At 40.1% G+C, this 27,330-nt stretch overlaps 1 protein-coding gene across 5 annotated transcripts in view; it reads left to right on the forward strand.

Moving 5' to 3' along the window:
- The window catches only part of DGKA (diacylglycerol kinase alpha), a 245,608-nt gene that overhangs the window by 178,834 nt on the left and 39,444 nt on the right, over positions 1–27,330 (forward strand). For all 5 annotated transcript variants that reach the window (XM_068267592.1, XM_068267591.1, XM_068267594.1 and 2 more), the window contains 3 exons: positions 6,784–6,864; positions 18,058–18,107; positions 26,481–26,555. In XM_068267592.1, the coding sequence (XP_068123693.1) occupies positions 6,784–6,864; positions 18,058–18,107; positions 26,481–26,555 (206 nt within the window). The remainder of the gene's footprint in view (positions 1–6,783; positions 6,865–18,057; positions 18,108–26,480; positions 26,556–27,330) is intronic.

Genomic DNA, 27,330 nt, shown 5'->3' on the forward strand with positions numbered 1-27,330 from the left:
GCAGCAGTGCCCTCCTGAAAGCTGGGAGGCTGAGCCAGTTGCGGGCTGCTGCGCTTGTGCGGGCCTAGCCGCTAGCCTCCTTGATCACATTCCCATTACAGGGAGTGTTTGCCACGTGTACAGTTGCAATTTTTACGACCTGCTAAAGTGCAGAACACTCCTGTCTATGGGAGCACAGTCAGGAGGTGCCCAGCCCAGGGCAGCACATGATACCTTATCATCCAAAATCCTAAGCTGCAAGTAATTAGTGAGGAAATGTATGGAGGTGACAACTTATGAAGAGCTCTGTGAGATATGGTTAGAGTGTGAACTGGTTCCTCTCATAGGCACTCAACAGAAGGGACAGCGTTACTTTACAACCAACTGTAACAAAGAAGGTGGTGCATATTATAGAAAGGTATAAATACTATTTCCAATGCAACAGGATAATAATCTAATATCGTACATCATACCCTATAGATAGAATATAGTTAGAGGTAGGCATACTCTATGAGAAATTTTTAGATCAGAGTTAGATTCTATAAGAGCATTGAATATAATGATAATGTATGAAAATGTGTTACCATTCCAATCGATATTTGATTGAAACCTTAATCCAAGTGGTGGTCGCATAGCGTTGTACTACACTAGGCAGTACAAACGTAGATTTCTACTGAAATGTGGTGTAATATAAACAGTCAGTATCAGGTAGATATTGATTGTCTACCTTATCAGTTGCAAATCTAAAAGTTAATGGCCATCTTTTGTCACCAAACAAATCATTTTATAACAACTGTACATTTTTAAAATTTGTTGTCCTATTACTTTGAAAGGCATCTGAATTTTATTTTGATTGTTGATCTATCTCCCTTTTATCAAAATCACTAACCTACTCCAATGCCCGGAGTCCTAAACAGCAGCTACAATACCTGGAGCAGATGTGCAGACACACTCATGTCCGCTTAGCCATGGTCATATTTTTATGCCTTTTGGGAAGAATATGAGCACTGCAGTGCATCATGAAGCATCCATTACCTGTTCATGTGCATGGATGCACCAGATGCCACATGTTGATGTCTTCTGTGGTAGTGACTTGCATTTGTGTAGTGTTCCTGCTATAATGTCTACTCTTGGCCCTTGTTCTGTTTGATCAGTGGCTGCTCCAGTTACTGACTGCCCTACGTTTGATTGCTGCCTTTCTCAACTTTCGTCCTGTTTGCTGACCTTCCTTGTTTTGTTGCCTGTTCTGATCCTCAGCCTCTCTGCAATTGTGCACTGCTTTTCTGCACTGCGGACTCCCCTGTTCTCACTGGTGGGGCAATCCAGGGGTCATAACCCAGTGGCTATTTGTAGCAAAGCGGTCTGTTGCACTGTATGGATGGCAGCCCTACAATTCTTGCAGAAGGCAGTATCCATTTTATGCCTCGGGAGAGCCAAACTTTCTCTAGTTGTTGTATCAATAAATAAAGTGTAGATTTTATTTTATGATGAAATGTGTTTGCTTGTCACACCATTTAGCTTTCTTGATCTACAAGACTATCAGACAATATTATTTATTTATTTTTGTACTGGCTGTTCAACTCAAAAGTCCCAATTAGGAAATTTCATCAAATAAGTATGTCAATTATAGGATGTGGGCATATAAAATAAAGGACCACTATCATGAAATATTGTTAAATATTAAATGCACATGTATGCATATGTATACAATATACATTTGTTCCCGAAGGGAAATGCACTATGAAATTATTATTTTTTTCTATGTTGCTGTCACAATAATTTTTAAAGATCTGACAGGTTTTAGACTAGTCTGTATCGTCATGGAAGATTCTCAGGGTTTTCTTTATCACTTACTGAACAGCAGTTGCTCAGTCCAACTGCCAAAATTGTGTGCAAGCAAGTAGAGAGGCTGGCTAGCGTCGTTTGCATAGATCAGTGATCTGCAAACTTGGTTCTCCAGCTGTTAAGGAACTACAAGTCCCAGAATGCATTGCAAGAGTCTGACAGCCACAGTCATGGTTCATAAAGGCAAATCCATTGTGGGACTTGTAGTTCCTTAACAGCTGGAGAGCCAAGATTGCAGATGACTGACATAGATCCTTTCCATAGAGTGCTTTTCTAAAGCTGCATCTACACGAGTAGATGCGGCCGCGATGCTCCTTATCAATCGAGCCGCTGATGCGGCTCGATTGATAAGATCCGACAGGACGGATCTCCGCACTGCCGATTCCCTGCTCGATCCCCGCGAGGGGACAATGGCAGGGAATCGTGCGGGAGATAAGCGGCGCCGGCGGGGACGAGCGGGCACGAGCGGGGAATCGAATGCGGCGCACGCGCGGCGAGCGGGGACGCGGCGGGCACGCGGAAGAGGCGATCCGGCGGCTAATCGAGCCGCCGGATCGCTACAATGTAGCATGGTGTAGATGGGGCTTTAAGGAAGGAAGGAAATACTGAGAACCCCCACAAGGAATCTGTCAGATCTTTCCTGCCTCCTGTAAGGCCTTGTTTCCATCTATGCGCTTCTATATGCTTCTGTCCGCTTTTCAGCAACATGTATCAATCTGTAACATTGATGTGCTGATAAAAAGCGGACAGAAGCGCACAGATGGAAACAAGGCCTTAGTGACAGCAACGCAGGACAAAAATGAATTTATAGTGCATTTTAATCTGATCTGGGGGGAAAAGTATTTCTTACAAGTATGTGTGCACATGTATTTTTTTTTTCACGATCGTGTCCTTTAAATACATTATTGGATGAATAATGTATCATTATGAGTCATTTGTGCTAGTGAAAGTTACCCCATTCTTGTCTTTAGATTCAGTTTTTGGTTAATACCTCCATTACCTTTTCCCAGAATATTCCTGTCCCAGGACATTGTCATAGTAAATGACAGAAGTCAATAGCACTTGGGACAGCTAGCATTACCTCTTTGTGCTCATGGATACTGGAGTGGAATATGCCTGATGGATAATGTAGATCTAGATTAACCTATTGTGAAGACTGCCTCCCTGTCCTGATTTAATTTTACATATTGGTTGTGACATTTCATTTAGTCTGCTCAGAGCGACAAAGAAACGATATTCTGATTGATTTTAAATAACATTTACTATAGTATTTAGCTGCTTCTGTATTGTATTTGGTACTGTAAATTAGTTGGTCGATCAGCTGAGAGGATATCATTTATATTTCTAGATTCGGTCAGTTAATTGAATCTTACAAAAAGTGAACAAAGCAATCTTCCTTTGAAGACAGCTGAAAATGATGGATGCCAAACGGCCATTTATCTGAGAGCAGCACAAAGTGTAATGTTCATTTAAAAAAAAAATGAAATAGGGCTCTCACATCTGGTAACATACATGTGAGGAAAAAATGTAACCTTAATCAACCAGGAACTTGTCCAATGACTGGTCTACAGTTTTGCACCCCAAAATATTTGATGGGGTTTAAAGGTTTACTGGTATAAGCAACTAAACTGTGGTAAGTTATGTAGGCTGGATGAAAGTCAAGACACCAGTGCTTGCCTGACTAAAAATAATGAACTAAAATAGTTGCAGTGAACTGAGGACCAGCCGTACTAAGTAGAGTCCCTGCTACCTTAAACTGTGTACTGTATTAAAAAACGAACAAAAAAAATAAATAAACAAAAACAAATTAATAGTGGTTAGGGGCTAGAGGGCTCGTGAGCAGAACTAGTGAGCACTGCCGATAAGCAATATAAAAAAATAACTGTAACAAAAATATCCTATATAACAACAAGCCAGCTTTAGATTTAAATTTCCACATTTTTATTTCAAAAACGGATAAGGTGAGCCAAACTAAAATACAAAAAAAAAAAAAAAGAAGAAACAAGGACAATTTGTGATTTTCTTGTTCCATTTGGCCTCTCTGTGCAGTTGTTAAGAGTTATTAAGAGTACTGTGTCACTCTGCCCTAGCTACGTGTCCCCTGTTGTGGGTTATATCAATGGGACCCTATGATACTGTTTATATAATTTTTTTCATTTCATTTTTCATTTTCATTATACTGGTGAGTGGGGAGGTGTGGCTGAGTGCACTTCAAACGCACCTATGGAGTGCGACTAGTGTAGTTCCCTGTCAGGTCCGCATTGAGGACGGACCATGTGATTGGAGGAAATGTAGCTTAATGCTGATTGGTCACTTGTCATTTCTGCTGAGTATATATATATATATATATATATATATATATATATATATATATATATATATATGCTGCATGTCATTTTGTGAATGTTCATAGACGGCCAAGCTTGAGAAAGGGGCGGTTGCCCTGAAACGTCGCTAATATGGCTGTTTATTGATTACCTGCAAATAAAAGAGCAAATACTTACCTTGGATGGTGCCGGTTCTACCTTTTTCCTTATCTCAAACAAGATAATTCTATTGAAGTTGCTAATGGATTAAAAACTCAAAATGCAAGAAAACCACTAAGGCAATTCTTTCTGTAATTTTGGTTACTTGTACGATTCTGGGGGCCTGTGTAGTAGTTGTCCTAGCATGCAACACGATCCTGCCAACTATCTTGCCGGCACAATGGTTTGTTTGTTTGTTGTTGTTGTTGTTGTTTTTTTTTTTGGGGGGGGGAGTTTCTTTCACAATTAATGAATGTTTTTACATAAAAAAAAATTGGGCTTTCATATTCAAAATTATTGTGCAAGGCTTGATCAGTTTTTAGTGTGGGTCTGCTTTAACAAACATCATGCAATGGAAAGATATAAAATAAAAAAAATAAAAAAAAAACTCTTTAAAGGTTTTTTGTTCATATAGCTTTATGATCCTGTGGTTTATAGCTGGCTTCTTCTTATGCTATCTTCTGTCACCCCTATATTCTCTTATCATGTTTATGTTTTATATTGAATGGTTTGTGAATTTCACTGCTGTCTCATTGGTCAGCTTACTGGCATGTGGTGCAAAGAGAGACCATAAATTACATATGGGGTTATAACAAAGGCAAGAATCCTCCACTCTGTCTTTAGTAGAAACGTTTTGCTGCATATCACAGTGATATTTGTTTAGCATAAAAAACTTCAACCTTACTTTGCATGGATCAGAGTTTCAATTTTAAAGGACAGTACTGTTATGTGCAGAAAAGAGATTACTTTAAAAAAAATGACAATATGAATGAAAATATTATTCACACTGCTTCGGCCAATTACTATGCAAGTGGTTTACTGCAGAAAGAGTTAATAATATGGACTAAGGGTGAGAATGTGTCTGGGTTTTTGTCTATAAGCCCCACTAAAGAGATTTCCTCTCATTTCCCATGGTGTCATTATCATTGGGAAGTTAGGAGATTTCTCCAGATGAGATAGCACTAAATACAATGTTTTATCTGTGCAACTGTGTGAAGAGAAGGAGAAGTGTTGTTATCATGTTTTTTAAAAGTTGTATACACCCAACTTTGTGGGAAAGTATTGTGCGTCATTGAAGTGATGGAAACCACTATCACAAGAACTTTATGAGTTGATAACATGATGTCTGTAAGAAGTTTGCACATATGGCTGTTTAGCGATGTATTTGTATCCAACTTCTCAGGTGTTTGCACTTTACCTCCTGGGTATTTCATCAGCGTCATTTCCGGCACACCGCGTTTCCAGCTGAGCGTGCAAATTATCTGATGATTCATTAGTAATTTACTGTGCTGTGCGTACACACGCCATCACTAGTGACTCATTGGGCTTGATTCACAAAAGAGTGCTAACTGTTAGCACGGCCGTTTCCGCATCGCACGAAAACTATATCGATTTCGCAGTAAAATTCGCGTTTGCGCGCAAAAATATTATCGTTTCGCGTGAAAATTCGCGATCGCGCGCAACGCGAAAACGGCCGTGCTAACAGTTAGCACTCTTTTGTGAATCAAGCCCATTGTTCTCTACTCAGTCTTCCATCGTTGATTGTTCTTTTTGACCGACTTTCATCTAACGTGTGTATGGTACTTAAGGCTGCTTTCCAATGTGTAATCTCCTCTCCACATGGTTTGCCCTAACTGCTTTCTGTATCTTTTTACCATGTAGCAGTAGCCATCTTACAAGTGAATTCCTCCCTGCAGACAGAGCTCGGAGAGTGTGCTGCGCTGTGTAAATACTGCTCAAAATGTTTGTAAATAATCAGGCATTTCATTTAGGATTTCTCTGTATTGGAACTCAAAATCTTCTGTGTCACAGGCAGATTCTCTACCACTAAACCATTGCTTCTGCTTTCTGAGAAAGTGTTAATCCTCTTCTTTCATCCCAGTTATTTCAGTAAATATAATTCTAGATATAAAGCTGGTCTAGTGGTAGAGAATCTGCCTGCAACACACAAGGTTGTTCAAATACAGAGAAATCCAAATATAGCTGCCTGATAATTTACAAACTTCTAAAGTTTTCAACAAACAATGCACAGCACACTCTCTGAGCTCTGTGTGCAGGGGCGAACTCAGTTGTAAGGCGGCAGCTGCTGCTGATTGGTAAAGAGCTACAGATAGCCATTAGCGCACATCAAGTGGGGAGGACACCACACCACACGTCGGCTTACCAACAGGAGAGTAGCTTTGAAATATTGTAAATTAGCACTTTTAAACAGAAAACTCTCTTGAAAAATAAATGGCTTTCCTATTATTCTTGTGTTAGCAGAGTTATCATATTTCTTCACCATAGTGCCCTGTATTGTACCAGTATTGAGACTAAATTTGACAATTTTTTTTGAGTTTGACAAATACAGTATGACAGACTAGAAAAAAAAGTGTGTTCATTGTTAGAGCTTCTGTGTCTCTCTTTAATTTCTTGTATGTTCTGTTTTTCCCAGATAATGCTCGGATCAGCCTACATGATGTGTCCTGTTACTTTTCCTTACTGGAAGGAGGGACTGCGGAGGACAAACTGGAGTGTGAGTTACATCATTTTTTAAGACTTCCTGAGTGAGTTACAGCAATAAATGACAAGTGCAATTCTGAAATGTTTCACCACTAATCCCGTGCTCATTCACACTGGAAACCATCTGCACATGATAATATCAATAGGAATTTTTGTAAGCCCCCATGTACAGCAATGCTTTAAAGAATCAGGGCAGTTAAGCTCCCAAACACACCTAAGACTTGCAGGCCTGGGAACAGTTACTACTCCTGTAGCTCTGGCTACCCTTAAAGAGGAACTCCAGTGAAAATAATGTAATAAAAAAAGTGCTTCATTTTTACGATAATTATGTATAAATGATTTAGTCAGTGTTTACCCATTGTAAAATCTTTTAAATCCCTGATTTACATTCTGACATTTATTACATGGTGCCATTTTTACTGTTGGCAGGTGAAGTAGCTGTTGCATGCTTTTTTGGCAGTTGGAAACAGCTGTAAACAGCTTTTTCCCACAATGCAGCAAGGTTCACAGACAGGAAACAGCCAGGAGTATGTACTCAGAGTTTCTTGTGGGAGGGGTTTCACCACAATATCAGCCATACAGCGCCCCTGATGGTCTGTTTGTGAAAAGGAATAGATTTCTCATGTAAAAGGGGGAATCAGCTACTGATTGGGATAAAGTTCAATTCCTGGTTGGAGTTTCTCTTTAACCTATTTTGGTTCCTGGACGTAGTTTCTACGTCCAGGAACCATGCACGCTACCGCGCTCCCCTGCGGCCGATCGTGCGCGTGCACGCGCACTCCTGGCCGCGGATTCGGTAGCCAAGGAATCAATGTATCGGGCTACGGAGCCCGATCATTGATTCCTCTCCCCCGCTGAAAAAGCGACAGCTTCTCTCGGAAGCTGAGCTTTTTCTGGCCGTCTTCTTCCTGATGCGTCACTCTAAGCGCGTGCTACGCTTAGAGTGACGTCATGTAAAAAAGTAATACTACACCTGAAAAAAAAAAAAAAACAGAATTAACACACATTTACATTATAAATCTATTGTTTACCTCCCACCCTCCCAAAAGTATCCAAATAAAATGTTTAGTATAAAAAAAAAAAACCATTACAATAAAAAAAAAAAAATGTAAATATTTACCTAAGGGTCTAAACTTTTTAAATATCAATGTAAAGATGAAATATTTCTATATTTTGTTTATTTTAAACTTGTAAATAGTGATAGATGCAAAATGGAAAAAATGCACCTTTATTTCCAAATAAAATATTGTCGCCATACATTGTGATAGGGACATAATTTTAACGGTGTAATAACCGGGACATATGGACAAATACAATACGCGAGTTTTAATTATGGAGGCATGTATTATTTTAAAACTATAATGGCTGAAAACTGAGAAATAATGAATTTTTCCATTTTTTTCTTATTCTTCCTGTTAAAATGCATTTACAGTAAAGTGGCTCTTAGCAAAATGTACCCCCCAAAGAAAGCCTAATTGGTGGCGGTAAAAACAAGATATAGATCAGTGCATTGTGATAAGTAGTGATAAAGTTATAGGCTAATGAATGGGAGGTGAACATTTCTCACGTGAAAACGACGGAACCTGAATGGGTTAAGGTGATCACACACCATCAATTGAATTTTTCCCCAATTATGATAAAGATGATTGGAAACGCTGAGAAAATTGCTAGGGTGTGTATATTAATAAATTGACAATTTAACGCACACCATGTAATATTTACAAAAATTGAAGAAAAACTTCCAGCATTCCTGATCGATAACAATAAAAAAACGGGAAATCTGTTTGGATTTTTCAGTTGAATGAAAAAAAAGCTTTCTATTTTTTTGGGAGATCTGATCATATTTATTGAATTGCCATAAAATCAGATCATTTTATTGTATCGTGTGTGGCCACCTTGAGGCTGCACTTTTTAACCTTGGTTCCGAAATAAATACTCAACAGCCGTATAGTCTAGTTTTCCAGCACCCAAATGCAGGTTATTATACTTTATATAACTGGAGCTCAGGACTGTTCTGCAATGTCCTCTGAGGACAATGTCAGATTCCTAGATGCTGCATGACTGTGCAGCCACACATCACTGGTAATGTGACATGAATATAGGAAGCCGCACTGAATGAAGATCGGGAAGCTGTGTGGAAGGGAAGGTTATTTAAACAATAGACACCCAGATGAGTTTCACATCTCAGATCTTTTCAGAAGAACCAAATCAGTAATGGCTTCTTATTGTATTCTTCATCAAGGAGTGATTGGAGGTTGCTTTCATGTATTGTTGTTAGAAGAACACTTACCACAACATGCATTTTCAGAGCTACTGAATACACTAAACTCATATTATATGTAGTCTTATGCTCGGTACACACAATGAGATTTTCTGTCAGATTTACTGTCATATCGATTATTTTTGACAGCTCCGATCTGATTTCCAATCAATTTTATGATGGATTTTCTGTTAACTTCTATGGAAAATCGATTGGCTCAATTCGAACAATAGTAATTGGTGAGCAAACAAAAGAGTAAAGATGCCCATACATACATACATCTGGTGATTTTGCTGTATAATCAACCATTCGATTCGATCATTTCACCGAATCAAGAGGGAATCGATAGAGAATTGAGTGTGGTCCAGTATGCCCAATCGATGAACAGTGGCTGATATCATGTTCGAATTGACCAGCTTAGTCGATTGAGCAGGATGCAAGATATCGATCGCACAGGAATCGGTTACTATTTATGTATCACTCGATTGACTCTGAATCGATATTTGCATTCAGAGCATAGACTCAACATCAGTCAGATTGATTAGTGAAGGTGAATCGCTAGGAATCGCTTGTAGTGTGTGGGTCACTAACTGATCGACTTTCAATCAACTATACTGTACTATAGTCGATTCCCCAATTAAGTCGAATCAGTGATCTCACTGACGCAATTGCCACAGATCGCGGGCGATTCGCGATTAACGGCAATCGCCAAACGTGTTACCAGCAGCATTTTCTGGCTATTGAGGAGCGATTGCGATTAGCATGTTATAGAAGCGCTAATCGCGATCCACCAAGGACACGTATTTGCCCGGTGAATTTTCATTGTTAAATCACAGAAAAATAACCCGCACAAAACGGTTTTGCCCTATTAAGTGTGAATGGGCCCTCAGACCAAAGATTAAATGTGACTGTAAGCCCACTTTATAGCATAATTTCAGGAAATATTAGTGGGGAGAAGACTGGTGTATAGTGTCTGTGTTTGCAGGTCCCTCAGTGTCTGTGTCTCCTGCTACTGATAGCCACAAGGGCTCCTTCTGCTGCAAATACAGAGATCACTCTGCAGTGATCTGATCACCACAGCACTTTGCATCTGAGTGAATAAAGTGCTGTCTGTAATTTGCACTAACAAGTAGCAGTTTTCTGAGCATGCTCATAACTTGTGATGGGAGCTGCACCCAGAGAAAGGCAATTAGGATATTATCACATACATATGTAAGGGGAACGCCAGTCCCTTCCAGTAGGCTTTCTACAGTACCTATCATTAATTATACAGGCAGTATCCTTTCATTAAAATACAGGCAGTAGAAACACGATAATACAATAAGTCAAATACACAATAAATCATGAGTCTTGTATTTTACTATACCAAACACAGAATATCTATTGCAGTAGATAAATATGCCAGAGACTTGGCAAGAGGCTGGCATTCACCCTTACCTTGGGCATCAGTTCTGCCAATGGCTGGCTGAAGACACCTTGCATACCAACAGAAACAAACAGCTTGAGCATGCATATAACTCTTGCTAGGGGTGATGCACAGAGAAAGGCAATTAGGATTCTTCCAGTGCACTGTTTTTGACATCAGTCTGCAGAACTCCTTGTGCTATAAATTCTTGGAATGCTTTGATCTCTCTCTATTAGCAGAAATATGGAAACCGAAAGCAGAAATCCTCTGTTATTGTCTCACACTGCCCTACAATGACAAGTGGCCATAAATACACATTACAGCAGTACTAATTAGAAGCAGGAAAATGTAACAAATAAGAAATAAAAAATGCTAAAATTAGCCTGGAGCACTTGCAAGCTTCTAAATACATTGGCTGCTAAAGGGTTACTACCCAGGGTACTACGGAACATGCTTACTGGACTTTTGAGAATAAATAACCTAGACATCAATAAACTTGCAAATATTGAGAATAGGGTTGCATAGATGAGTATATAGTACCCTACTCCCCGATTTGTACCATCATTTTATGTAGGTTACTCTTATGTATGAGTATTTATTATATCTCTTCCACAATTATGTGTTTTCCGTTCTGAATAGTTAGAGACAATATTAAAATTGAACTCTAGACACTTTCTATTTATTCTACTTTTTGATGGGGTGGGGACAGGTTAGAACCTTTACCAGATTATTACTGGTGTCTGGAATCCAACCTAAGAGATCTCTGCACTCTTTTAACCCCGGTATCTGCATTACAGAAAGCAATAAGTGAAGTGAGAACCCCCCCCCCCCCCCCCCCCCCCCCCCTCATCACCACCACCAGTGAGGACAGAGACAGCAATTCAAACTCTTGAATTAAGCTTTGTGGAAAAGGTTACAGCATCAATGAGGATTTTATTGTTGGACTCTTATGTAGAAGTTTCTCCTTTTTTCCTGTCTCTGTGATGGGGTCAGCATGTACAGAAAGTGAAGGTAAATTACTCCAACAAAGATAGAGACATTAAAAAGCAATACTGTACTTGTCACTCCAGCTAAAACTTGTCGATTTTGGTTTGGAAGAACTTAGCATGAAAAGGTTAACAGCACTGCCAGGTTTTATATCTATCTGGTCCTCCAGTTTGTAGATTTCCTGTATTTTTTCGTATGCAACTATTAAGTGTATTGATTTGTAGTGGCTACATGGAGGAGAGAAAACTAAATTACAAACCCATCTGCACATAATGGCACTGATCTATAGCAAGAATGATAGGTGTTCAGCCAGTGCGTATTGCGAACAAGTGGGAATTTTATAAAAATATAATATATAACCTATTGGCACCTTCAAATCTCATGAGTGTGCTACCTGATTACCTTTGCCCATTTCTCTGTTGTTTAAAATGTTCCCCACTAGGCCTGAACGATTTTAGGAAAAAATTAAATTGAGTGATTTCTGTTGCAAATCACGATTTCAATTCAATTCACGATTTCCTTCAAATTAAGCTTTGTTCCCCCTCTGTGCCTCTCTGTCCCCTGTCTCTCTTTGTGCACTCTCTGTGCCTTTGTGCCCCCTTTGTCTCTCTCTCTCTCTGTGTGTTCCCTTTGTATCTTTGTGCCCCCCTTTTTCTGTGTCCCCTCTGTCTTTTTTTGTCCCCTCTGTGTCTTTTTTATCCCCTCTGTGTCTTATTTTTTTTTCCCCTCTGTGTCTTTTTTGTCCCCTCTGTGTCTTTTTTTGTCCCCTGTGTCTTTTTTTTTTGCCGCTCTGTGCTCCCTCTGGGTCTCTCTCTGTGTCCCCTCTGGGTCTCCCTCTGTGCCCCCTCTGGGTCTCCCTCTGTGCCCCCTCTGGGTCTCCCTCTGTGTCCCCTCTGGGCCTCTCTCTGTGCCCCCTCTGGGACTCTCTCTGTGCCCCCTCTGGGACTCTCTCTGTCTTGCTACCTCTGTGTGTCTCTTTGTGCCCCTTTTGTCTCTCTGTGCCCCCTCTGGGCCTCTCTTTTGCCCCTTTTGTCTCTCTGTGCCCTTTTTGTCTCTCTGTGCCCCCTCTGTCCCCTAAGCTACGGCAGTGCTGGACATAACTTCCAGCACGAGCCTAGCGATGCCAGTCTATCCACTTCGCGTCCTGCAGGCTCTAATGCCAGGCATACTTCCTGTATGTCATGAGACATACAGGAATCAGGAAGTATGCCGTGCACAAGAGCTGGCAGACGGCAAGAGAGGATGGACAGCGTTGGACTCGTGCGGAAGGTATGACTGACACTGCGGGCCACATACGCTGGGACTTGGTAGTTTTAAGCAGTGTCTTCAAACTTCCCCCTTGTGGAAATGTTGTCATCGCGGTATTCTCCACATTGACGATTCCGAAATTGTGAACTTGTTGATCGTGATTTCGGTTTAAATTCGATTTATCTTTCAGGCCTATTCCCCACTATTAAAGGGAAGCTGAAGTTAGAAATATATGGAGGCTGCCATATTTATTTCCTTTTAAACAATACCAGTTGCCTGGCATCCCTGCTGATCTATTTGGTTGCAGTAGCTTCTCAATTAAACCAGAACAAGCATGCAGCTAATCTAGTCAGATCTGACAAAAATGTCAGAAACACCTGATATGCATATGCTTGTACAGTGTCTAAAAGTATTAGAAATTGAGGATCAGCATTACTGCCAGGCAACTGGTATTGCTTAAAAGGAAATAAATATGGCAGCCTCCATATCCCTCTCCCTTCAGGTTCCCTTTAATGAAATCAGGATGGGGCTAATTTTGCACATTATTGCTCCAAACCAGGAAACTAGCACCTTAATCTGCAGGCGAGATGAGACACATCACATGTAACTTCTTAATTTGATCAAGAAAATATGATATGAGCCACTCAAATGCCATACTGTTTTGTTTTTAACTCACAGTGTTTCAGGACCTTTCAAACAAACCGCCTTGTGCACTTAACTTGCTATATGGGGACCAAAAAAACAACTGGTATAAATTCTGTTGGGGGGTCCTGCTGCTTGCAATAAAACAAATTAAATTATCTTAGCAAACGGTGGGTTGGAAAGTTCATTTTGTGGTCTTGTTCAGAGTATATCAAAAGTTTGGGGTGAATAAAGTATCACTTGCTTTGCTTATGTAGCCAGGCTTCTTTTTTGTACATCACCTCTGATTGTACTTTATTTGCTATTATTGTGTGCCAGTTGCCTCTAATGATAAGTAGAGGTATGAATGCCCTACTTACAAACGACCCGCCGATACAAGCTGCATGGATTCTGCGTTTCCATGGGAGCAAGTCAAAAAAAAAATTCAAATTGGACTTGTAGTTTTGGAGAAAATTGATTTTAAAAAATTCAAAGAAAAAATGGCTTTTAAAGTGGTATAAGTAGGTACATAGGGCAGAGATGACACAGAGGGGGGCACTGGAGGCACAGGGGGGCACAGAGGAGGTACCGGGGACAGAGATGGCACAGTGCTCTGACTTAAGAACAAATTCAGGTTAAGAACGAACCTACAGTCCCTATCTCGTTCGTTAACCGGGGACTACCTGTATACACGTCACAACTTGGTCTCCTAATGCTCATAGCAATTTTTTTCTCCTAGTTAAAAACAATCATCACCAACCGGCATATAATGCTACACTGCTATTTCTGTAGCATCAGGGTTGTTGGCTGAAATGTGGGAGATGAATCTATCACTTGTACTCAGGTCTGTCTGTCTGACCTATCTGTCAGAGATGGCCCTACCAGGTGAAGATGGAAGCTCATCTAACATAGCTCTTGGGCTAGCTGAGGCATACAACTATAGCAAGGTAGTAATCCTTCTGTGAGGAGATAAAACACTAGAGGCACCTAATGTAGCCAGTGAGTACACTCTAGTGATTTCCCTTCAGCACAGTATAGGGAGCTCACATATTGATTTTGTGTGGCTCAGTAAACATACGGCCTGCAGCTCTCTTAGTCTAATCTTTCGTCATGTGAAGCCATCCATAATATCGCTTTGCACTGCTCAGTGCACATTACAAACATCTGTCTACCATAGCGAGAAACACTGTTTGACCAACACTGAAGTCCATGTTACATTTAGTAGGCTTTTTTTTACCATCCTATATTTTTGACCATTTGGTTGTTTTTTTTCTATTTGTGCTTTCTCTGAAAGCATTTAAAGTGACACTGAAGTGAAAAAAAAAACTTAGAATATAATGAATTGTATATGTAGTACGGATAATTCATAGAACATTAGTAGCAAAGAAGAGTCTTGTATTTTAATTTTCAGTTACCGTATATACTCGCGTATAAGCCGGGTTTTTTGGACCAAAAAAGTGATCCCAAAGTGGGGGTCTCGGCTAATACTCGAGTCAAATATAAGTGAGACCCCCCCTCCCCCACAGGCAGTTCGCTCCCCCACAGGCAGTTCGCTCCCCCACAGGCAGTGGGACTCCCTCCCTCGCAGGTTTGAAGATTAGATAGGACAGGGGAGTAGCGGCACAGCGGGACTCAGCCACGGGTCGAGAGGCCAGACTTCTCCCTCCCTATCCTCGGGTCCCCCTCCGTGCTCCCCTTTCCACAGCTGAAATCACGGCAGCAGGGTGACTCACCTTCCGGGCGGCACCAGCCAATGATCAAGTGCCGCCGAGCTCCTCTGTGTACATCGCCGCTAACAGGAAATAGTGAGGTGAGTCACTCCGCCGCCATAATTTCACCTATAAGAAGGGAGCATGGAGGGGGACCCAAGGACAGGGAGGGAGGAGTCGGGCCACCCTCCTCACGACTGAGTCCTGCTTTGCCGCTGCTCCCCTCTCCTTCTATCTAAACTTCCAGCCTGCGGGGGGGGGGGGAGGGGAGCAAACTGCCTGCGGGGGGAGGGGGCACACCTATGTCTGGCTACCTATATAGGGGACATCTACACCTGGCTACCTATACTGGAGCACCTATAGCTGGCTAGCTATACTGGGGACATCTACATCTGGCTACTTATCCTGGAGCACCTGTGGCTGGCTACCTATACTGGGGAACATATGACATGCAACCTAAACTAGTGATATCTATACTAGGACACCTATGGCACCTATACTGGAGCACCTATGGCTGGCTAATCTATGCTGGGGCACCTATGGCAGGCTAACCTATACTGGGGCACCTATGGGTGCTTAACCTACACTGGGAAACTTATACTGGGGATACCTATACTGGGGCACCTATGGCACCTGTACTGGTGCATCTATGGCTGGCTGACCTATACTGGGGCACCTATGGCTGTCTAACCTATACTGGAGCACCTATGGCACCTATACTAGGGTACCAATGGCCAGCTAACCTATACTGGGGCACCTATGGCAGGCTAACCTATACTGGGGCACCTATGGCTGGCTAACCTATACTGGAGAACCCATGGCTGGCTAACCTGTACTGGGAATATTGATGCTGGGACACCTATGGCAACTATACTGGGGCACCTATGTCTGGCTAACTTATACTGGGGCACCTACGGCAACATACTGGGGCACCTATGTCTGGCTAACTTTAACTGGAGAGGTCGACTTGTATTCAAATATACACGGGGTACTTTCAGAATGCCAGGTAATTCAAGCTTAATGCCTACTGGATTAATTACCCTCTTAATCAGATATGTACTAATAAAAACTAGGGTTTAATTTCTTAGCCAGGCAATGTTGCTTGAGATGAGTCGCCAGTATTAGTAGCCAGAGTAGTAGTCAGAGTAGTAGCCAGAGCCTGATTTGAGGTTAGGAGTTTCTGTTCTATTCCTGTCAGTATATCTCTAAGCTCTTTCCTGAGACAACAGATCAATTAATTTTCTGGTGTTTAAAGACAAAGTGGCTAATCTTTCTTGTAAAGCTTAAACACAGGATTCTAGAATTAAATTTGGCATGGGTGAAGGATGAAAAAACGTATCTGACAAATGACTTCTTGGTTGCTGATAGAATGGAGTTATTATATGCACATTTCACCGTAGGTAGGAGTTAGACCTAATGTTCCTGTGAAGTGTACATTATACATTGTAAATATTGTTCTAAAATCTAATTAGTTCTTTCTGTTTGACCACTGGATGGTGGGTGATAACCATATAAGCGTGACATGTGGATGTTGAGGCATTTGCAGAGCTTACTCCAAAACTTTGGTATAAATTGCACAACTTTGTAAGACACAGTTATCAGGGAGGTCATGATGTCTAGCAATTTAGTTGATAAAACATTTATGGTGGCTGTTACAGTTACTTTCATGGGCAAGAAATGTCTAATTTTAGTAAGTCTATCAAACCAGTATTGGGATTGAATTGTAATCATTGGAGGCATTGGAGGTGGGTAGCTCTATGACTTGGAGGGTGAGCAAAAAAGTTCCAGCAGACCCCAAGTGCTGCTCCTTGGAGTCTTGGCACATGCACAGACTGGGAAGGCAGTTTGCAGTCTAGAGCCCTATGGGGCCACCAGTATCTTCAAATTCAAGGATCTTATTTGTGCCAAAATGGCTGCTAATATGTCATTATTGAAAATCTGGAGCACATTGGTTGCGATGGCTCTGGTGTCCAATCTTTTGTTATTCATTCTCTGGTTCACACAGGGGAAGAGAGCTTACAGAACAGGGCAAAAGCAAGGCAAGGAGAGGAGGGAGGGCCAAACAGGAAAGATTGCTGGACCCAACAGCCATACCCTGCAGGCACATGACCAGCAGCAGCCACATCCTGCTCTCATCACCAGTTGCATCCAACACACAATACCAGCCACAACTATATCAGTTCCGCAGAATGCATCAGATTGTATGTCGATAAGGAGTGAATATTGCATTGTGTGTACCAGCTCACAGTTGCATACAGTTTAAACATAAATTAGTATGAACAAGTTTGTTATCTTGCTTTTACAGTAATAAAGTGACACTGAAGTGAAAAAAATGATATAATGAATTGGTTGTGTAGTACGGATAATTAATTGAACATTAGTAGCAAAGAAAATATTCTCATATTTTTATTTTCAGTTATATAGTTGTTTTTTTTAAAAACATTGCAGGATTCTCTAATATTTGCAGTTTATACATTACACTAAGCATTCTAAATTATTTCACAGAGCAGGCTACTGAACTTTTGAACTTTCCTCTGCAGAAAAAAACAAAATACAGTGACAGACAGTTGAGATAATAAGCTTCAGAAGACAGAGCTCTCTGCCTCTTTGAAAGTTGGAGAGATCAGTGGCTCTTTTGCATAAATAACTGGAATTTCTTCACTCTTCCTGTACTGAAAACAATATTAGACTCATATCTCTGCTGCTATTTTTTTATCTGTACTATACATACAAATCATTATATCATATGTTTATTTTCACTTCAGATTCCCTTTAGCTTGGTTGCTTGTTGGTAATGTCACCCTAATGATACAGTACAGTACTCATGCATATGCCCAGTGGTTTGATAAGTTATTCAGAGTTGAATGTTGCCATTTTAATTGACTTCTATTGTAAACTATGTTCTGGCAAATATAATTTGTATCTAGTAAATTCATAAGCTAACATTAATGGCATGTCTTTTCTGTTCTTTCACAGTTACTTTTAAACTGTATGACAAAGACAGTAATGGACTGCTGGACAGCTCTGTAAGTTCATTTCCTTCCAATATATTTCCTCTTGCCTAATTTGTATACTGTCATTTTATGTGTTCATAGGAGCAAAATTAGCATGAATTAGCTCAAATTTTGTTTTGCCTTATCCGAAATAACGACTGACATAATGGTAGCTAAAGTCAAATGTATCTAAAAGTTATAATTACTTTTTTGCTATCATAATGGTAAATTAAAGTTGCTGTTATCAGGGCTGTTGCTGCTCGTCTTGGTTCCCTCAGGCAAGGCACTTTTGCCTCCTCCAATCTTGTGAATTTGAAGACCATAGCCTACATTCATTAGTTTTGCAGGCACAAATAACAAATTGATCGACATACAGAAATAATGAGGTTTCTCAAAATAAGCCTATGTAGGATACACATATTATTACCAGGCCAGATACACTTACTGAACCCACATAACATTGCTTTCCTGTAATTGTCATCAGGGTGTGTGTGTTTATGTATAGCCTAGGTGTTTTCAGGTCAGAAGATTGTGCTGAAAATCCAGACTTACAACAATCAATATAGACCTGTTTAATTAGCACATTAATAGCATTTACCATATCATTATTATGTAAATCAGGCCTCCTTTGTTATGCTAGTCAACAGTGCATATTTAATTGTTATTATTACAACTTATCATTTTCCTAATGTAACTAGCGGTTGTGTTTAAGAGTTCCATAAAACGGGGTGGTAAAAATAGCTCCATGGTGCGCTATCCTGCAGGTGTCACCCTAGTCGCCTGGGTTTTTTCTTTTTAAATACTTTTATTGAAGCTTACAAAAGCTATACAAATAAGGTACACATAGTTTCAGTCAAGACAAAGTTGAAGTGTACAGGTAGTATAATGCTGGGAATACACAATGAAATTTTTCAGCAGATTTAGTGTCCAAACGTTTTTCCTATCGATTTTCCAATCGTTTCTCTGATCGATTTCCATTCACTTCTATGAGAAATCGATCAGAAAAACAATCACAATTCAGATCGGAAATTATCGAGCCATCTATCAAAAAATCTCATTGTGTATTCCCATCATAATAGGCAATACAACTGTGGCCCATATCTTGCATTAACAAGTGGTATATAAGTTTAGATTGAGTGGCGATACATTCCTTAAGGTGGCCATACACTCGTTAGATTAGCAGCAGATAGATCATCAGATAGATTTCTTATCTATCTGATGTGTTTAGGAACATTTTTTACTAGGAACAGATTTCCAATAGATTTCAGTTTGAAATCTATTGAAATTCGATCTGATGGCATTTTTTTACCATCAGATTTCTATTAGGGCCAATGCAAAATGATAAGCAATCTCAACAGATCGACCTAGATTTTCCAGCCTGCCAGATTGATCGAAATCGATCGATCGCTTGGTCGATTGCAAATCGGTTGACCAATCGACCGATTGGCGGCCGATTTCGATCGATTTCAATCAATCGGTCGATTGGTCAACCGATTTGCAATCGACCAAGCGATCGATCGATTTTGATCGATCGATTGGCCAAAAATCGGCTAAGTGTATGGGACCCTTTATACTTATTTCAGGTATCTATGTAAGTGGATTATTACAGTGGATTAAAGAGATGACACACAAAGCTATCTTCTAGCGCTGATTTAGTTAACTGTAGCTTAAAGGGATACTTAAGTCAAAAATAAAAAATGATTTTTACTCACCTGGGGCATCCCTCAGCCCCCTGAAGCTGTATGGTGCCCTCGCAGCCTCGCTCCGATCCTCCTGTCCCCGCCGGCGGCTACTTCCGGGTTCGGCGACAGCCGCCGACAGGCTGGGAACGCGAGTGATTCTCCGCGTTTCCAGCCGCTATATCACCCTCTATGCTGCTATACCGTATAACATATTTACGCTAGAGCAGCATCGAGTGTGATATAGCGGCAGGGAACGCGGAGAATCACTCGCGTTCCCAGCCTCTCAGCGGCTGTCGCCGAACCCGGAAGTAGCTGCCGGCGGGGACAGGAGGATCGGAGCCAGGCTGCGAGGGCACCATACAGCTTCAGGGGGCTGAGGGATGCCCCAGGTGAGTACAAATCATTTTTTATTTATGACTTAAGTATCCCTTTAATGCTGGGAATACACAATGAGTTTTTTCGGCAGATAGATGGCTCGATAGATAATTTCCAACAGGTCTGATCTGATTTCGATCATTTTTCTGATCGATTTTCTCATAGAAGTGAATGGAAATTGATCAGAAATAACGAATGGAAAATCAATCGGAAATTAAGGGCTTGATTCACTAACCAGTGCTAACTCAGTTAGCACGTGTTAAGGCTTTGCACGTGCAAACTAGGGTGCTAAGTAGTTTGCATAGGCAAAGCTGTCGCTGTTCGCGTGCTACTTTAGTGCGCGTACAGTATTAGGCGGTGCCCGTGTACGGTGATAAGCCGTGACTTCTTCGCGTGCTAAGTCTCCTTAGCACGTGAAGTCATTGCTTAACACGCTAGTTTGCACGCGAAGCGTTGCACGCAAAACTCTTTTATGCACATATTAGCGCGTGAAGAGGCAGTTTGCACGTGCTAAGGGGCTTTTCACTCGCGTGCTAACACTTAGCATGCTTTAGTGAATCAAGCCTTAAATCTGCAAAAAAAAATAATCGTGTATTCCCAGCATTAGATTTTTTTCTCTACAGTAGTAGAGATCTTTTTTTAACCTTGAAACTTAGAACTTGAACAGTATAGGTCTAGGCTAGGGGTTCCAGCTCAACAGACTTTTTGTTGATTAATCAACAACAGAGGGAAGTTCGTCATCTGGTTGTGTTTTTTTTTTTTTTTGCTTATTATTTTTAAAAACAGCCCATTCTGTTTTGTTACTCTCTTACTAATGTATTGAAAATAAAAAAATAAAAAAGCACAACTCACCGTTTTGTGGAAACAGGAACAATAATAATGTTAACCATCAAAATCAAGGTGCACGATAGGTTAGGATGAACATACTTTGTGTCTAAAAAAGTAAAAAAAAACATGATCTATCAGTTTCTGGCAGAAGCCAAGCCATAGGCTAACAGGATCTAACACTGTCTTACTTTGTACACATCTGGTCCCAAAATATTAATTATATTTAAGATTGAAGATTCTAATGACTCTTGTCCAGCGTGGTATTCAGCTTTATGGCTTTACTGCTTCTGTAATTTCCCAATCAATCTGATCATAGTTTTGTGAGACTTGCGATGTTGAATGCTGTAAGCTTTACAGGGAAAAGAACATGTTGGGCTGCATGTGGGACATAACACCTGACTTTTTTTAAAGCCCCAGTTCTTGCCACTGAGATGGGTTCACCAAAACTGTCAGTTTGCTAACTGCAGAAAAAAAGGTGAGAATGTCTTATCTGCAGTGCCACCATCTGCGACCTCTTTTTTCCTAGGTGGCTTGTCTATCGCTGGACGACGAGCCCCAAGAGGTCTCAATGTGTCCCGGTCTCACACCGGGTCTCCTTATTTCTGTAATGTATGACATACCCCAGATAGCTGGGCATTGCCCTCTGGGATACACACTACGCCAGCTTAAGCATTCCCTGTTTTATCGGTTTTCATTGTGCTATCGTTTGCCATCACACAATGTCACCATGTTCTGTTTATTGCAGCTTATGTGATGTACCATTGTCTTTTCTTCCCCTTGTTAAAATGTAAAATTTCAATAAAAACTTTGAAACAAAAAAAAAAAGGTGAGAATGTAACAGAATTTTCCAGATTTGCCAGCAATCACCATCCATTGTTATGGCCTGATATTTCCCAGAAATTTCTGAAAACATAACATGCACATAGGCATGCGCATAGGTGATGCTGCCATGCGTTTCACATGAAAAGCCTTTATTTACACAGCACTGTAACTGCAAACAATGTTAATAAGCACATCAAAACAAAACCAAGCTCTGAAAACCGATCACATTAGAGCTTCCAGCCTCAATGTAAATTGGTCAATGAGGAGATCAGTAATGACTAGTAGTAATACCAAAAATGTGCTAGCTAAAAATTAACATATGTTACATATGCCCAGAAGCATCATCACTCAGTTTGTTGTATGCCTGTGTATTGGAAATAATTCACTATCGTCCTGATGTACCCCCGTAGTATTGCCATGTGCTTGCAATGCACAGCAATATTACCACTACCATGAGTGTTACTATGGTAACATGCGTTACCATAGCAATGCTCGCATTACCAATGTTCATGCTAGCTTTAGTACCAGTGATATTGCCTGTGCACAGCAATACTACTGGCTACTATATTCATCAGGCCCAATGTTCCAACCTGCAAGGAAACTCTTGCTTTTATGGTCATCCTTATCGAACACGGTTAATCCAGTGCAGGAGACTTGGGCACAGCCGGCGCCACCATAGGCCGTAATAGGAATTACAGCTATAGCAGCGCATAGGTAGTAGCTTCAGCGCCGTCAGAGCTGAAGTTACTTTTAAAACACAATGCTTCGGCTTCCAGCAATTGCTAGTACCTGAATTATATCATTCCCAACCATCCATGGCGGCCTGGAGGGGGAATAGTATTTAACATGGCCGGGACTTGTGCAGTCGAGGGATCAGCCATATACCGACTGTATCCTGTGCCCAAGTCTCCTGCGCCGATTCCTCTCGTACGCCATATTTATGTCCTTAAGGCAAAGTTTATTCCAATAAATTATGGCTACATAAAAAAAAAAACTTTTATTATGCTTATAATAAAAATTAACATATAAAGAAAGACATATATTTTGTCATTATAATGCTAGAACCCCAAATTCAACTGACTAGCTTGGGACATTAGTTGAATGTAATTATGATGAAAGGTCAGCTGTAGAGTGTTGGAGTTCAGTTTGATATGAACATACTAATTACCCGTGCACACCTCCAGGGGGGCTGCCTCGCTTCCCTTCTTCACATGTGGACATCTGTAAGACGTTCTACACAAGACATCCTCTATGGACTGAATACTTAATCCAGAATTGCCTACCAAAACTTTTTTTCACAACTGTGTTGACTTGTGCTCTCTACTGCTGTGACCCTCTGAGTATGCAGATTTGCCGTGAAGCACACTTCAAATATCCACAGCTATTGAGTTAGAGTGTTATATTCAGATAATGGGATCAGTATTTGTTCACCATTATTTGGTCAGTACGAGGCATCTTTATGCTTTACCTTTTAGGGTCATCATAATTTGAACTAATAATCCAAGGATGTACGGTGCCAGTGTTGGATGTACCGAGCACATTTTCTGTAATATGATGATTATAAAGTACATGTTTTCATTATAAGAGTGTTATTTTTGGATTTTCAAAAGTAACGGCAAAAAAGTGAACATTTTTGTATAAAGTCCCTCCCCTTTATTTTTATGGTGGACAATTTTAAATGTAATAAGTCTGGATGTGTAGAAATGTACAATCACTTTCTTTTGAAAGTATTTAGAATGATCACCTTAAGATATGCCTACGGTGCTCACAACTAATGGGAAAATATCCTGGATTTAAAGATCACTGGATTGAATGATCATAATGTCCTCCAAGTCTTTGCAGCCAGGATGCTGTTACTTATGACCTTCAAGGTTTGTGTTTGTTATTCACAGCATAGGCTGAAGATTGGATTGGGTTCTCTTTATTGATGTCTTCATATCCTGTGACAATAACAGTGATTAATGAATACTCCTTTTTTTACTTAGGCAGTTTATTGGATTTCTGGTACATGTAGTAGGCAGGAAAGGTGTCTTCAACTGGTCCTTTGGCTATTTTATACATTTTACTTTATGATTGTCATTGTCCTATAGTGACAATTTTTACATTACTTAATAATACATTATTTTAAATACCTGGGTTTTTGGTTTGTATTTGTACAAATAGTTGGTACCTCCTGGAGCCAGTTAAACTCTTCTGCGTACGGGAATTCTAAATCATTGACTGCTAGTTTAAGTGACGGTGATATGTGATATCTTTTGGCATCAGTAATGTCTGAGTCAAAACCCTGAAACAAGCAGGCAGTTAATCTAGTCAGACTTGAGTCGGGGACATCTGATCTGCATGCTTGTTCAGGGTCCATGGCTAATTGTATTAGAGACACAGGATCAGGAGGACTGCCAGGCAACTGGTATTGTTTTAAAAGGGAATAAATATGGCAGCCTCGACATTACTCCCACCTCAGGTTTCCTTTAAGACTCTGGCCCATATGCTTTCCTCCTGAGTTTCCTCCTGAGTTTTCTCCTAGGTGGTATTTTCACATCTTGCCATAAAATGCTTTTTAAACCAATAGCAAGCAAGAAAATACTCTAAATATATTTGATAGTACCCTTTTTACCAACGTTTGGGTAGTTTTTCAATTGTAAAATGCTTAAAAGTTATTTGAAAGATAATATGAAGATTAGCCCCTAGGAGGTAACTCAGGAGAAAGAGTTAATTGCATATGGGCCTCTATGCTTGATGGGACTGGACCACTATCTTTGAAATAATTTAAAGCAAATAAGAAATGACAGAAAAAATACATTAATAAATTATTATACATAATAAAACATAATAAAATAAGAACAGTAATACAAATAATTTGTCAGTCAATAAACATTAAAATAATAAGTGATAAAAACATGATCATAAAATATTAAAATAATGTAATTAAATAGCATAAGCTAACAATTAATTTTGTAGGTGCTAAATGAGGGCAACGTTTCCAGAGTTCACCTGTGGTTCAAAATTACCTTTAGCTAACATTTTTTTAGTATTGCACTGACATAGTGAATACTATAATTAGGATTAACTAAGGTTCTTTTGAGCTGGAAAACAATGGAGAACATAAGCAAACCAGAGAACATAAACGAGCCAGCAAACCTGAAATATCAGGTCCCAAAGGTTTCAACCTTCACCTGGGTATTATCAAAACATAATAAGGAATACTGAAAGGTTAGAGAAATAACAGTGGTGTACTTCCTGATTATCCTTAATGTTTGGTCATAAAACTGTGTCAAAAAGATTTCTGGCATGTCATCCCTGGGGCAATCATTCAGCTTCACCCTGCGCCCAAATTTCCCTACCCCATTTTTACACATTTGCGTTGCTTCACTTAGGCATACACTACATGATATTTTTATTTGATAAGATGTTAGATTTTAAATTAACACAGAATGTAATAAAATTCTATTTACACTAATTATGCTCAATGCATGTATGAAATGGCATTCAAATATTGATTGGACATGCAGGCGAGAGCAAGGGGCTTGAAGGTTGCAGGCAAAAGAGGTACACAAGTGACATTTGCATTGCTGTGTACTTATCAGGCTATATAAAGCTAGCAGCTGTAGCAGATATGAATTATGAGGTCAGCTAGTTGATGCACTGGTAAGGCTGTTGCCTTTGATGTAGGGATTGAGCGTTTGACCAGGATTTGAATCCCAGCTCAAGCCAGTATGTAAAACAGTAAGGGGGCTTTGGGCAAGGCTCCCTAATGCTCCTGGTCATCCGTGGAGGTCGCCCTAACTGGCTGCAGCCCTGAAGAACTTTGAGTCTACCAGGAGAAAAGTGTAATATAAATGTTATGTATCTTGTGTAGTTGCACTTAAAGGACTACTATCGTGAAAAAGTAGGCAGTTAAAATCTGACAGTACCGACAGGTTTTGGGCCAGTCCATCTCCTCATGGGGAATTCTCAGGGTTTTCTTTGTTTTCAACAGCATTTCCTGAACAGCAGTTTCACTGCCAAAGTAGTAAGATACCAGCCAGCCTCCCTACTCACTTCAGGAAATGCTGTTGAAAACAAAGAATACCCTGAGAATCCCCCATGAGGAGATGGACTGGCCCAAAACCTGTCGGTTCTGTCAGATTTTAACTGCTTACTTTTTTTGTGATAGTGGTCCTTTAAAGAAAAAGATATCAAAAACAAGAATTGAACAGTTTTCAATCTCTTATAACGATTATAGAATAGTAAAACTCCCTGAATTAAGACTGAGGTATATTCACTAAGGGACACTACATTTTCCATTGCGATAATAGGGCACTTAAATTGTAACAAAATGATGTAATCTGCATACTGCAGTTTATTCAAAGGCTAACTAATTCTAGTGGCCTGGTTTGGACTTTAAAGGGGCCCATTTAACAATTTGCTGGGGGGCCCTGTCATTTCTTGTTACGGCCTCTATCCTTGCAACAAACTCTGGTCTAGGTTTGCTGGATCACATTTGTTCTCTAGTATTTTCCAGTTCAGGAGAAGCTTAGTAATTCAATCCCACAGTGGCTTGACTCAGCATGTACCGTACTAGATCATCCAAGTAAAGCTGTTTACCATATTTACTAAGTCACCATTGTGGTTACCATAGAAACGCTGAAACTGGTGTTATCATTTATTGTAGTTAATCTTTTAAATAAATAATTTACTAACATAATGCTCTTTCTGTTAGGAGGTGGATCGTATTATAACACAGATGATGAGAGTGGCGGAGTATTTGGACTGGGATATCACTGAGCTTAAGCCGGTAAGCAATACTTTATTGAAACTTTGCACACTCCTCTCTTGTCCACAGGATGCACAAAGGGCATCGGTAAGTACCACTGAGGCCCAGCGCAGTACGGAAAATCAAATCATTCTATACAATACTTTCTCTTCAGCAATAATATCTACAGTTGAAGTATATAGCTTCCATCACAGAAAAACAGTGTTTATTTTTATATGGTCAGACTGAAATCCATTAGACTAATATCATTACATAGTACTGTATATCCAAAAATTACAATCCACAAATGCATGTATTTACCCCTTATCTGTCATGATTCTGTGAATTTGTTTTGCTAATTAACTTGTGAATGGGGAGGGGAAAGAAGGTTCTGAACATTGGATCGTACTGGAGACCCTCCCACGCTGAAGCTTTCTCTGATGAGGTCACAAACCGGCAATTTGAGGCCATAGAACATGCTGTTTAGATCTATTTTATTTTAGATATGTTCCTTGTACCTCATGGTGTCTATTAACAGTGCACCTTTTTGTGAAGAATCATACTTTCCATCAGGTCATTCTGATCAAAAGAAAAGATTGTATTAAATTGATGCACAGAGCTCATGAATCCAAACTATTCCCCATGTTGAAAAGTTGTAATCTGTCATTCCAATCAACCAGATCTCTAAGGAAACAATCCATATTGTTAAAACTTATGATCAACTGAGCCAACGAGCTGATTTGTTTTCATACAGAACAATCTGAATAATCAGGTTGAAAACAAGATTATTCACTGAAAATTGTACTGGAAATGGACA

This window comes from Hyperolius riggenbachi, chromosome 2 (assembly GCF_040937935.1).
Source record: "Hyperolius riggenbachi isolate aHypRig1 chromosome 2, aHypRig1.pri, whole genome shotgun sequence".
Lineage (NCBI taxonomy): Eukaryota > Metazoa > Chordata > Amphibia > Anura > Hyperoliidae > Hyperolius > Hyperolius riggenbachi.